This window comes from Sminthopsis crassicaudata, chromosome 2 (genome assembly GCF_048593235.1).
Source record: "Sminthopsis crassicaudata isolate SCR6 chromosome 2, ASM4859323v1, whole genome shotgun sequence".
Lineage (NCBI taxonomy): Eukaryota > Metazoa > Chordata > Mammalia > Dasyuromorphia > Dasyuridae > Sminthopsis > Sminthopsis crassicaudata.
In genome coordinates this window covers 148,644,800-148,657,922 of record NC_133618.1, presented here as the reverse complement: position 1 = coordinate 148,657,922, position 13,123 = coordinate 148,644,800, and the positions used below count along the sequence as shown (strand labels likewise).

General features: G+C 43.8%; 1 protein-coding gene across 3 annotated transcripts in view; it reads left to right on the top strand.

Annotated features, from left to right (window-relative positions):
- Positions 1–13,123, top strand: part of PROM2 (prominin 2) — a 57,691-nt gene that overhangs the window by 23,511 nt on the left and 21,057 nt on the right. For 2 of the 3 annotated variants that reach the window (XM_074287625.1, XM_074287627.1), the window contains exons 2-8: positions 7,066–7,329; positions 8,265–8,314; positions 10,575–10,777; positions 10,980–11,100; positions 11,372–11,435; positions 11,797–11,886; positions 12,904–13,103. In XM_074287625.1, the coding sequence (XP_074143726.1) occupies positions 7,086–7,329; positions 8,265–8,314; positions 10,575–10,777; positions 10,980–11,100; positions 11,372–11,435; positions 11,797–11,886; positions 12,904–13,103 (972 nt within the window). In that variant the 5' untranslated portion in view covers positions 7,066–7,085. Of the gene's footprint in view, positions 1–6,933; positions 6,984–7,065; positions 7,330–8,264; positions 8,315–10,574; positions 10,778–10,979; positions 11,101–11,371; positions 11,436–11,796; positions 11,887–12,903; positions 13,104–13,123 lie in introns of those variants that run through there. The other variant, XM_074287626.1, reaches the window with a different exon arrangement.

The window sequence follows — 13,123 nt, the reverse complement described above, 5'->3', positions numbered from 1 at the left end:
TGCTGCTGTGATACCTCCCTGAAGTGGGAGGTTCAGGATCACAAAATAGTAATTATAGTAGGGTTATGTGGGTAATACCAGGGTGGAGCCAGGCATTGTTGACCCTTTCCGATGGGCTTAGGTATCTGCTTATTAATATTCTATTAATGTGTTAGGTAATGGCACAAGAGAGGAGGATGGAAGGAATGTAAAGCTTTCTGGAAAGAAGAAACCATTTTGGTTTGGAGATCATTCTGAAGTGTCTCAAAGGTGATGTGAACTCCTGATTTGGGCTTGATAATGCCACTTGGATGTTAAGATTGGGTTTTGAGTAATCTACATATAGGATTAATTTAGACTAAGAAGGTCAGTGTTGGTCATTATTTAGCAGTATGATAATGTTTATACTCTGTTGTACATGTTAAAGATTTGATGGCAATTTGGGATTGAGAAGGAGAGAGAGAGTTAAGTGATTGCTCAGAAATAGATGGCATCCAGAGCAACTGAAAATCTAGGGAAAGATAAATGGGAAAGGATGAAAGTGTTATAGGTACTAGTTTTCAGGGCTATTCAGATTGGAGGAACTGAATGAAGGGATTAGGGTGAGGACACCTTAGACTAAGAGCAAGGAGGAGATTTAGGAGGATCTTGTGGGGTTTCTTCACATGCTCCTTTTTTCTGAGCTTACCAAAGAGCTTTCTTATGTAGAAACATTAGTTTTCTGTAGATACCTCTTCAGCTTCTCTTTCATAATCCAAGTTGTATGCTTTCCCAGTAAATCATATATCCATATGGGATGTCTGAATGTATTAACAAAAGGGTCAAGGGGAGGTATTGAATCTGGAATCTGCTGTCCAAGGGACACTGTAATTCCAGCCTCCTGGCTGTTCCATGAATGAGATACTCTATTTCTGGCTCTGAAAATTTTTTCTGACTATCTATCATGCCTGGAGCATTCTCCCTTCTCAGATCTACCTATTACCTTCCCTGATTTCCTTTTAAATCCTAACTAAGATCTCATAATTTACTGGAAGCCTTCCCTAATCCCTCTTAATTCTAGGATTCTCCCCTCTATTAATTATTTCCTATTTATCCTATATATAGCTTACTATATATGTATTTGTGTGTATATATATATATGTATATATATATATATATATATATATATATATATATATATATAATATTTGAATATTGTCTCCTTCATTAGATTGTAAGCTTCTTGAGGGCAGAGACTATACATTTTGCTTCTTTATGTTTCCCCAGTACTTAGCACACCTGGAAATAGTAGCAACTTAATAAATATTTGTTGAGTGTCTTGAGGAGATCAGGAAAAAGGTCCAAGAATCTATCTTCTCTATTCTTCTCTGAAAGAGGAGTGCTGGAAAAGGATGTTATCTATCTGCTCCCCTAGAATTCTATTGGTCTGAAGGCACAATTGATTCAGAACAAAAAAGTGCCAGGCAAACCTGAAGGATTGAATTGAAGCTCTTGGTTCACACTCACCAGTTTTATTTCTTCCCACCAAATACTAGTTGTAGTAAAGATCTTCATAAATAGTCAGTTGTGAGCAAATCATTTATCCAAGAAAACAGAGATGAGAAAAAGTTACATAGGTTAGAATATACAGAAAATATGCAGAGTGAATAGTTCTCCAAAAGGAGAAAGCAATCTCAGCTAAAGTTTCTCCAAGGAGAAACTCCCTAGTATCTCATAGAAAGCAAGCTGGAAATCAGTGATATCATATTTAGCTTCCCCTACATGTTTGCTATGTCCAGAATTTATCTTTCTGTATGTCTATCTCTCCCATTTTTTCTGGAGAAAGTTCCCAATAGAGTCTAGAACTATATGTTTTTCCTCCTTCCCCAAAGAAAAAAAGGGATATCTCTCCTCTTTTATGCTCTTCACCAAATCCTCTCCTCTCAGAATCATGTGGTATTGAGTTATATTAGGTCATAGTCAAATCATATTGTCTCTAACATATCATGTAAAATTCCTCAGGCTTGACTAGAAGGAAAACGGAGCTGTAATCATAATTCTTTATTATCATGTATAATGTTATTTCATTTCTTTAGGCCTTTCTTTCTTTTAAGAATTGGGCAGAGAAATGAAAGAAATCTCAGAAAAGAGATTTTTTTTTTTTACATTTTCTTTGTGTAAGACACAATAATCAAAAAGACAGAAATAGGAAAGAGAAATAACATACATAGGAAGGGGATCCAGAGGAGGACAATAAGAATAGTGAAAAATGTTTAGATCTTGCCATACAAGAATCTGAAAGAACTAGGGATGTTTAGCCTGCAGCACAGAAGAAGAAAGAGCATGAAAACTGCATTTCAGTGTTTTCAGGGTTAACCTATGGAAGAGGGATTAAACCTCTCCTGCTTAGCCTCAGAGGTAAGAACTAGGTGAGAAGTACAAAATGTCTGGCAGATTTAGTCTGGATACTAGGACTTTCTAATAAAAAGATCTGTTTAAAAGTGGAATGGTCTGACTAGCCTTCAAGCTAAAGCTATCTGTTATCTTGTAGCTCAGTTTCGTATTTGTGATGATGTTATGGTTTAGATTGGGCTAGATGGTTTTTAAAGACTTTTCTAACTCTGAAACTCAGTGATTCTGTAAATTTGTGGAGAAGAAGGTCCTGTCAGGTTCTGCAAGAATTTCATTGTCTTCTAAATGGGGTAGTCCATAGATGGCCTTTGTCCTCATTTTCCTTTTTCCTTCTTGGTGTTTACCTTTTTCTTCTCAAAGCTTGCTTTACTGCCTATTAATCTGCCAGTGCCCTTGAAGACAGTCACAAGGGCGTTCCTGCTGACTGGACAGCCCACACATGGCTTTTTTGGTCCCAGGCCCCAGGAGGTTCATTTATAGCACCAGCTTCTTCTCCTCCTACCTCCCGGGGCCCTTCTAGATACCCTCTGAGCCTGCTTTCTGAAGTTCAAGGAGGTCCCAGAGAAGATGTTCTGATTCCCTGGAAGATTTCAGGCAACTTAAAGTGAAGCTAGTTGGTCTTAGGTTTGTGTGATGGAAAAAGGGGAGATGAGATGTCTTTGGTTATTAGACAGTCTCCAAGTCTGCAGAGATTAGAGAAGCAGGGCTCTTGCATTCTCTTCTAGGGAAAGTCTTTGCCCAACTTCATGAATCAATTTCCCCCTCACTCTCATCTAGCAAAAGGATTGATTTCTGCTTAGATCCTCCCAGCCCACCTCCTTCTCCCAATCTTCCCAGGGATGCTTTGGAGGACCAGAGATCACATTTTACTTTGAGTTTTAGTGAAAAGAATCTTCAAAGAACAAAGTGTCATTAGTGCAGAACTTCTAAAAACAATATCCCTCGTGATTGTCCTAATTATAAATTACAAGTAAAAAGAAGAGGCATAATTAGCATCTGAAACCAGTTTTCTTAAGGCTTAGATGTATTTTCTAGGGCTTCTTGGACCAAATTATGAATTTAAAGTCCTTCTAATCTCTATAATGCAGAAAAGTCAGAAAATACAATGGAAATCAAAACAGGGACATGACTATTACTAATTACTCTATAAATGGATTATAGAATGCCTAGGAAGAGGCTATTTACATTCTTTGGGAAGACAAATAATAAAGTTATAAAATCATCTATACAGAGGTAATTTTCTCTTAGCAATTTGAATGAAGATAGGGGAAGAACTATTTTGAATTCTGCTCTTGTAGACAAGAGGAAAGAATCAGAATTGACCAGCTTGAGAAGAAAGAGACATATTCAGGCAAGGTATGATAGGAAGAGAGACTTGGGTTCTTATAACAGCTCTATCTCTGACCTTGTGGAAGTCATTCCCAGTGCCTACATTTAGGAGAAGGTGGCAGATGGGAAAGTAGTCTGATCTCTTTAGATACAAATATAAGACAAGGACATAAACAGGGTGGGGACTGTGATGTGGAACTGCTGGGTCCAAACAACATAGTCAGTGTTTATCTATATGTCAACAGGTGTGGGCATATAGTGGGGAATGTGAATGTTGGGGAAGGAAATAAGGACTGGCTCTCAGGATCTTTAGTCTCAAAAGGATGAAGTGGAAGTGAGGTGCAGAGATTGAGAAAACCTTTTTCCTGTGTGCCTGCTGAAGTTTTGGAAGAGACTTTTAGGACAAGTGTGATTCAATGTAAAAGACATCATTTTGAGGGTCAGGAGATCCAGGTTGTGTCATTCACTGACTAGTTATGTCTTTGAAAAATCATTTTTCTCTCCTCGGGTCTCATTTTCTTCATCTGTGAAATGAGAATTGTTGGATCCTAACATTCCTTTCTGCTCCAAAAATCTATGGTTGTACTGATTAGCTACCAAGAATAGCTCATTATGGTTCCTAATGCCCATGATCTAAAAGAAAAGAGGGAGGAAATTTAGCTGGACTTTTATAAGACTAGAACAGGGCCAGAGACTGGGGCAGGAGGGCAAGGAGCTGACCGAGGAGATTTTCCCAATCCTTCTTCATTCTGAGTCTTCTTTTTGCTTAATTTCTTTTTTTCTCCATTCTATTTTTATTTATTTATTTATTTTTAAATAAACATTTCTTTATGAATCATGATGGGAGAGAAAAATCAGGACAAAAGAGGAAAACCATGGGAGGAAAGAAAAAGTCAGAAAAAAGAAGTAAGCATAGCATGTGTTGATTTATATTCATTCTCCATAGTTCTTTTTCTGGATGCAGATGGTGTTTTCTATCCAGTGTACTAGGATTGCCTTGGACTCTGCTTTATTTTCTATTTATCCTATTTATAGTTTATTTGTGCACAGTTGCTATATGTGGTCTCTCCTATCAGATTGTGAGTTGGATTGTTCAAAGATAGGGATTGTCCTTCGCCTTTCTTTGTATCTTCAGTATTGGAATAATATTTGGCACATTGTAGGTGCTTAAAATTGACTGATGGGAGAGGGGGATGGTGAACTATTGTCATCCTGGCTTAGGAAATCATCTACTTCTGCTTTTCTACTCAGCTCTAGCTTTTTTCCACAGTCCACTAACGACCAAGGAATCCTTCCCTTCTGTTTACAGCAAAGGACATTTCCCTCATTTTCCAAAACCAATTGAAGGACTTCCTCTCCTTTCTTATCTCCTCCCCTTTTTCCATCCTTCCCATCTCAGACTGAGGTTCTGAGATCATAGCCTGCCCCAAGCACGAAAGGACAAGGGGGAAACTGTTCTTTGCTTTACTGTTTTTTCTAGCTACAAGGGAGGATTCAATTCATGGGATGGGGGAGGGTGCCTATGTAGAGGAATGACTGATGACATTAATAAGACATTTTAAAAATAAATCTAGAGACAAACATGCACTTACAGAATCTTTCTTTCTTTCCTTCTGGCAATGTCTTCCTCCCCTTCACCCCCCAGAGTGGGCAGAAATTCCTTCCTATTAGTCTCATAGAATTAACAATTTGAAGGAACTTAAATGACCATGGGGCAGCTAGAAGTGAATAAAGTTCTGAATTTGGAATCAATAAGACAGCTTCCTGACTTCAAATCCAGCCTCAGACACTTCCTAGCTGTGTATTGCCTCAATTTCCTCATCTGTAAAATAAGCTAGATAAGAAAATGACAAACCAGTATCTTTGCTAAGAAGACCTCAAATGGGGTCACAAAGCATTAGGCACGAATAAACAACAAATGATCATCTGGTTCAACTATGTTTTTTAACAGATGAAGAAACCTCAGGACAAAAATGTTACCTCATCCTTGGATTCCAAATATTATACTATTGTACGATGCTTAATTTTCTCCTCAGTAAAATGAAAGAATTCATAGAATTTGGACATAGAAGGCATTATCTCTCTAGCTTTCATGTTATGGATGAAGAAATGGAGGGAGATTGAGATAGTTTGATGAAGGTCATACACAGGCTCTTCAGAATCCAGATGTGGGCTCTTTCCACTAGCGTGAGCATCCTGCTTCACTATGTGGGCTAGATCTTGGTGGTTTGGAGGTTTTAATTCTGATGGACATGGCTCTCTTCAACATTAAGATGATGCAGACCAGTTCCAATGATCTTAGTGATGAAGAGAGCTCTCTGAACCCAGAGAGAGGACTGTGGGAACTGTGTGGTTTACAATCTAGCATTTTTACTCTTTTTGTTGTTGTTTGCTTGCATTTTGTTTTCTTCTTCATTTATCTTCCTGTTTGATTTTATTTTATTTGTACAGCAAGATAATTATATAAATATGTATTCATATATTGGTTTTAATATATATTTCTACCATGTTTAACATATATTGGATATACTTGCTATCTAGGGGAAGGGGTGAGGAAAGGGGGGGAATTGAAACACAAGGTTTTGCAAAGGTTATGTTTTGAAAATAAAAAGCTTTAATAATAATAAAAAAAAAAGATCTTGGAGGTCTATTCCAGCTTTAATATTCTGGGATTTCCTGAGAGCTTTCTTCCCACCTCTTCCCAGAAATGCCGAGTTCTCTCTTCCTCAGGGTATCCGCTACTCATGTGAGATTCCTATCCTGGCCTGCTGACCTTCCTACCCTGCCCCTGCCCGCTGATAGATTTCCTTTTATCTTCCTCGGGGCCCTGATTCCCATCTCTGTCACCCCTTCTCATGAGTTCTCATTTCCCGACAGAACCCGTTATTACTTCTCCCTCACCTCACTCTCCTTGCTGGAGGCCTCTTGGGGAAGAGAAGGAGGGATAAGGATTGTGAGCCTTTATCTCTGGGAATTAGGTGAGGGCCCACCTATACCCTTACCTTCTCTCCCCAGAGAGAATCCTTCTTGGAAGCCTTGCATGGTTGGGGGGAGTGTGAGTCACCCATTCTAGGAGGGAGGTAAGATTTAGAACTGCCATGAGCTTCATCCAGTGCTACCTTCCCTTAGTTTAGAGGGCGGCACCTAGAACTCCCCCTCCTCCCCCTCCCGAGTGCCTGTTCCCTTCCCGGTCCTCGGGCACTGAAGGGAGCCAGATCTGGAAGCAGCAAACCTGTTGGGCCGGTTTTAGAAACCCCAGTGAGCGGAGGACTAGAGAGAAGGATGTATGTCCTGCCCTCTCCTCCTTGCTTGCACACAGAGCTGTCGGAACGCCCCCCTGCCCCAACTCCTGCTGTCTCTCTCTAGGACTCGGGGTCCCTTTCCAGATGAGGCTCCTGGGAAGCCTGGGCCCTCTGGTCCTTCTGCTGGAGCTAGAGCTGGCCCTCTGCAGGGGCCAGGCGACTTCCCAGTACTGTGGGCCACAGGGCCAGGCGGAGAGACTGCATTTTACCGGGCTGGGCAAAGGTCGCTGGCTGGATCCTCAGGCCCGGCCGCCTGAGTCCCTGGATCCCCTCTATAGGATGGTTCGGGGCTTCCTGGATGTGGTGCAGCTCAACCCCTTCCCAGAAGGTGAGGATGGGGATTCAGGGGACAGGGGATATGTACCTCTGGCCGGCAGAGTCTTGTTACTCCCTTTACCCACGGGGCTACTCATTTTCTACTGGGGTCTATTCTAACTCTTCTCATGTGCCAGCCCAGGACAAGAGGGACCCAGACCGCTCGGGCCCTGGAGCCAGCAGGGAGAAAGCTCCCAATGGCTCCCCTTTCCCGGATTGGCTGCATTCCTAGTAGAAGTAGGACAGTGGTCTCGCTGGCAGAGGGAGTGTCAGGAGATGTCTGGGAAAGCCTTTAAGGTGGGGGGGGACAGTGTCAGGTGGAGGAGCGGGCAGGAGAGGTAGTAGGAGGCAGAGGGAAGAGTTTCAGGGCTGTAGTCTCAGGGCCGGGCTGCCCTCGCCCCTTCTGTTCTTTCTTTTTGGGTGGAAGGGAAGAAATGTCAAACCGAGCTGGGCCCCTTGTTCTGGAGCCTGCATCTCTCTCACCTTTGCACCCAGTAGCCATGGTGCCCCTGTGTGGCAGAGCCTCTGAGAATCGGGAATTGTGGGTCCCGGGCCACTAGTGAATGGCATCTGGCCCAGCACCCAGATTGGGGCGGCCTGGGTGGGGTTGGGGAGTAAGATGCTGGAAGAATAGGGTGTGGGTAACTCTTGGAGTGTGCTCCCTTGAGTTTTACCTCCCCCACTCCCTCTTCAAGCCCAGCTCCCTGTAGCAGGTCTGGACAGGACCTTATGGGGCAAGGTGTCCTTTCCATGGCTTATAGGGTGTGTATGGAGGAGGAGTTCCCAGCACCCTCCCGCCTGAATCCCCAAAGCTCATGTTCATTCAAAGATATGAAATATCTCTATTATGACTCTCGGTTGGCTACTGGAATCAGGGTAGGGGTTAGGAAGGCAAGGAGGCAAGATGAGGTGATGGGGATGATGGTGACCTCTCTCCCTTTTTTGTAGGGTTGGTTCGAGTGGCACTGAATGAACCCTCTTCCGTCAGAACCTCAGATGTGAGTATTAAGACACCAGGGTGTTTTAGTGGGGATAGTGGCAGGGACAGAGTGGGGTGAGGGGATAGAATTTTATAGAATCATGGGATGCTGGAACTAGAAGGAAACTTTCAGAGCCAGGAAGCAGAGTCAAACTGGGTTAAGTGACTTGCCCAGAGTCACACAGCTGGGACGTGTCCAAGGCCAGATTTGTGAGTCTGGATGGATGCTACTGTGAAAAGAGGCTGGACTTGGGAACAGGAGAGGTTTGGTTTTGAATCTCATCTCCCACAGGCCTACTAGCTGTGTAATCAGGGACAAGCCTTGGTCTCCTTATTTCTAAATTAAATCCCACTAGTTCCTATAGCACCTATCTCATAAGAGAGTGAATCAAACAAAAGATTGTGTGTAAATCACTTTCAAACCTCAAAATATTAAAGCAAAGATCAGCTATCCAGCTAGGTGCTACAGTGGTTAGTGTGCTGGATCTGGACTCAGAAGGCTTGAGTTCTTGCTAGTTTGCCTCTAGGCGAGTCACTTACCCTCTGTTTGTCTCAGATTCCTCATTCTGTAAAAGGGGCATACTTTTAGCACTTAGCTCGAAGGGTGGTAGTGAGGATAAAACTTCAAAACTCAAAATCTAATGAAAATGAGTGTTGCAAATAAGCTTTACGTGTAATTGGAAAAAAAAATACTATTAAGGAAAAAACAAATTTCAAAACATCCCTGAAGTACACCCCCTTTCTCTCCTCTGACACCATCATCTCCTGGCACAGGACCTCATCTCACACCTGGACTAATACAAAAATCTGCTGGTTGCACAGACTGTTTCTAGTGTCTCTGGCCTGCAATCTACTTCTACTCAGCCACCAAAGTGATTTTCCTAAAGTGTAGGTCTGACCACATCACTCTCCCATTCAATAAATTTTATGGTTCCCTATCACCTCCAGGATCCATTATGCAACTTTCTTCTCAGTGTTCCAAGCCTCCCTCCCCTTTTCCAGTCTTCTCACAACTCCCTTCCCCTGTACACTGTGATCAAGCGACATTGGCCTCCTTGCTATTCCTCCAACCAGATCCTATATCTCTTAACTCCAGGCGTTTCCACTGGCTGTTGCTAGAATGCTTAGAATGTTCCTCTTTCACGTGTCTACTTCTTGGATTCCCTGTCTTTCTTCAAATTCCAGGTAGAGCCCCATTTTCTATTGGGAGCCTCAGACTCTCTCAAATCCCTCAATTCTAGTGCTTTCTCTCTGTTGATTATTTCCTATTTATCCTGTATATAGCTTGTTTGCAGGTTGCTCTCCCGTTAGAGGAGGGAACAGAGCCAATATGGGTTGAGTGACTTGCCCAGAGTCACACAGCTTGGACACTTGTCCAAGGCCAGACTTGAACTCATGAGGATGAGTCTTCTTGATTCCAAGCTCCGTGCTCTATCACTGTGCTACTTAGCTGCCCTCCTGGCATATAGAGGGCACTTAATAAATGTTTATTGACTCACTACTATTTGAAAAGCACTTTGCAAACCTTGAAGTACTATAATAAATGTAGCTTTATTATTATTATTATTTATTATTATCATCTAGTTCAACACCTTCATTTCACAGGCAAAGAAGATGAGGTCTAGAGATTGGAAGTTACTTGCCCAGAGTTATCTAGCCAGTGAGTGACTGAACAACATTCAGTCACATCCGATTCTCCATGATCCATGATGCTTCTTGGCAAAGATACTGCAGTAGTTTATATTTCCTTTTCCAGTGAATGAAGTGACTTGCCCAGGCTCACAGTTATTAAGTTTCTGAGGCTGGATTTGAATTTAGGCTTTCCTGAAATGTAAGGTTTAGTGCTCTACCCACTGAACCACCCAGCTGTCTCAGTGACATACCCAGGGAGGCTAAAATCCAGATCTTCTCATTGCCTCTCTCACAGGAAAGGTCTTGAGTTCAGTTCACATTTAACCTAGTCTCCCATTAAGTTCCACATTATGAACATCCAAGGAAGGGTAATTAGGAGTGGTTTAAGGATGATACTATCTTAATCTGTTAATTATTTTTGCAGAAGTTTTCATCCAGAATTTGAGCACTGTGTCCAAGCTGAGCAAAGGGTGGGGTTATAATATGGGAGTGGGTAGGAATGGGATGGAGGCCTGGATGACACAGCTAGTCTGTTAATCCTTAGAAATTATCATCCTTACTAAATTATGTGTAGGGGAAAGGTGGAGGAGTGGGCAGGGCGAGAGGTCCTGGCTGACATCTTCCCTTCCTCTCGATTGCCCTTCCAGGTGGTCCGGTATGAGGCTGGCTATGTGGTGTGTGCTGTGATTGCTGCCCTTTTCCTCCTAATCGTGCCCACTGTCGGGTTTTGTTTCTGTTGTTGCCGCTGCCGTCGGCGCTGTGGGGGCCGGGTCAAGGTCGAGCACAAGTCTATGGCCTGTGAGAGGGGCAGCCTCATGACCTTCCTCCTGCTCATCACTCTTCTCCTGCTGTAATCAAGGACCCTCCCTCAGGGACCCCGGGAAGGGAAGGGTGGCTGGGGGACAGAGGGAGGCCATGAGATCTAGGAGGCCCCAGGACACTTCACTTTGTGGGGGAATGGAGGGAAATCTAATGCCTGGCAAGGGCCTTGGAGACTTCCTCTAACCCACTGTGGATACTGACCACAGCTTTCCCCTTCCCTTCTGCATTAGGACTGGTGTGGTCTGTGCTTTCATCACCAACCAAAGGACACATGAGGAGGTAGGCCCTGGTGTCCGGGCTGTGCCTGGGATGCTGAACTCCCTCCAAGGTCTAGTCTCTGATGTCCCCAAGGTGAGCACTAATCCTTTTTTTTTTTTTTTTTTTTTTTTGCCACAGTAGCAGGTGAGCAGGGAAGCAACCAGATGTTGTAGGAGGCCAGGGAGGCAACCAGCTGCTGTTTAGGAGCTAGTTAGTGCCTATGTGTAGATCCAGTGGACAAATTGCCTTGAGAAAAGCAATGTTCCTGGCCAGTCCAGATGCTGGGATAAAGCAGGAGTGATGGGGTTTTCTTGGAGGAGTTAAAGGCATCAGTCTGGATCTGGTTTTCCCTTTGCCTCTTTAGGAGCTGCAGGCAGTGGCTGACCAGTTTTCCATCCCCCAGAACCGTGTCTTGGACGAACTGGATGGTAAGGGCTTGAGGGCCTAGAACCCCTTGGAACCTGCAGGCCTGGGCTGCTTCTCAGAGGCTGAGCTCATAACTAACTCCCTGGGAAGAAGCCTCCTCAGCACCTGGGCTACCTTTGGGAAGCTCTCATGAAGGTGGGGTTTAGATCCGGGGACTTTGTGCCTCTTGGCACCCAGCAAGAACCTGCCACACTCAGAGCCCTGAAGCGCAGTGCAGCTGTCTGGGGACATCAAGCCCCTTGAAACTCCTATTGAGGGCGTCTTGGTCCTTGGATCCTGCTTTGGGTCTTTCCTCCTCTTCTACCGGTGCTCTGCCCTGAGATCTGTCTCCCTGTAAAACTGCTCGTTGTCTCCTGCCCCCAGATGTTGGTGTAAACATTGGCAGCACCATCCATACCCAGCTCAGGGGCACGGTGTATCCCATGCTAGCCTCTCTACACAGAGTGGGCCAAGGTAATAAATGTTTGTGTGTGCTGGGGTGTGGGCGAGGGTGTGTGGATGGGTGCGAGCTTGAGTGTATAAGTGAGAGTGGGTGTGTGTGTGAATGGGAGAGAGAGACAGGGATAGAGACAAAGACCGAGAGAGACAGAGACAGAGAGATACTGAGAAAGATAGAAAGAAACAGAGAGAGACAGAGACAGAGAGAGAACTGAGAAAGAGAGATAAGAAGAGACAGAGACAAAGAGACTGAGGAGATTGAGAGAAATAAAAAAGACAGAGAGACAGAGATATTGAGAGAGATAGAAAGACAGAGAGATAGAGAGACTGAGAGATACAGAAAAATAGAGACAAAGAGATAAGAGAGATTGAGAGAGAAGAACAGAGGGAGGAGAAAGAGAGAGAGAGCGAGAGCGAGAGAGAGAGAGAGGAGAGGAGAGAGGAGAGCGAGAGAGAGAGAGAGAGAGAGAGAGAGAGAGAGAGAGAGAGGAGAGAGAGAGAGAAGAGAGAGAAGAGAGAGAGAGAGAGAGAGAGAGAGAGAGTAATAGAGAGAGAAGGAGAGAGAGAGAGAGAAGAGAGAGAGAGAGAGAGAGATGAGAGAGAGAGAGAGAGAGAGAGAGAGAGAGAGAGAGAGAGAGAGAGAGAGAATATGAATGTGTGTGGATAATATGGGTATGTTGGTGTATATGAGAAATTTTTGGAGGTTTTTTTTTTTTGGTTCATGAAGCACAGTGTTGGATTCTGTAAGTCCTGAGTTCTAATTGAAATTGAGACAGTTAATAACTGTGTGATCCTGGGAAAGTCACTTAACCACTCAGCCTCAGTTTTCTCATCTGTAAAATGAGGATAATAATAGTACTTACCTCCCAGGGTTGTTGTGAGGATCACATAATATAATTAATTGTGCAGCAAGCTTGGGAAGAGTTGTATAAATGTCAGGTATTTGATGATGCTGATGATGGTGACGATGCGTTAATTGGGCTCTAAGATCGAGCCTTTGGGTTAATCTATTGTCTTCCCCTCCCACTTCAGACTTGCAAGTTTCTTTGGACCACCTTCAGCTATTCAACTCCAGCACAGTCTATCTACAGAATCACCAAGAGCCCCTGAGCTCTTCTCTGCAGAACCACAGGCGCCAGCTCCTTTCCCTGCTCCAGGATGCCCAGTGCCAGGGCTGTGCCAGTGTTCTGAGTCACAGCCAGCTCTTGGAACTGGGGGCCAATTTCAGCCAGGTGGTTACCCGAGGCCAGCA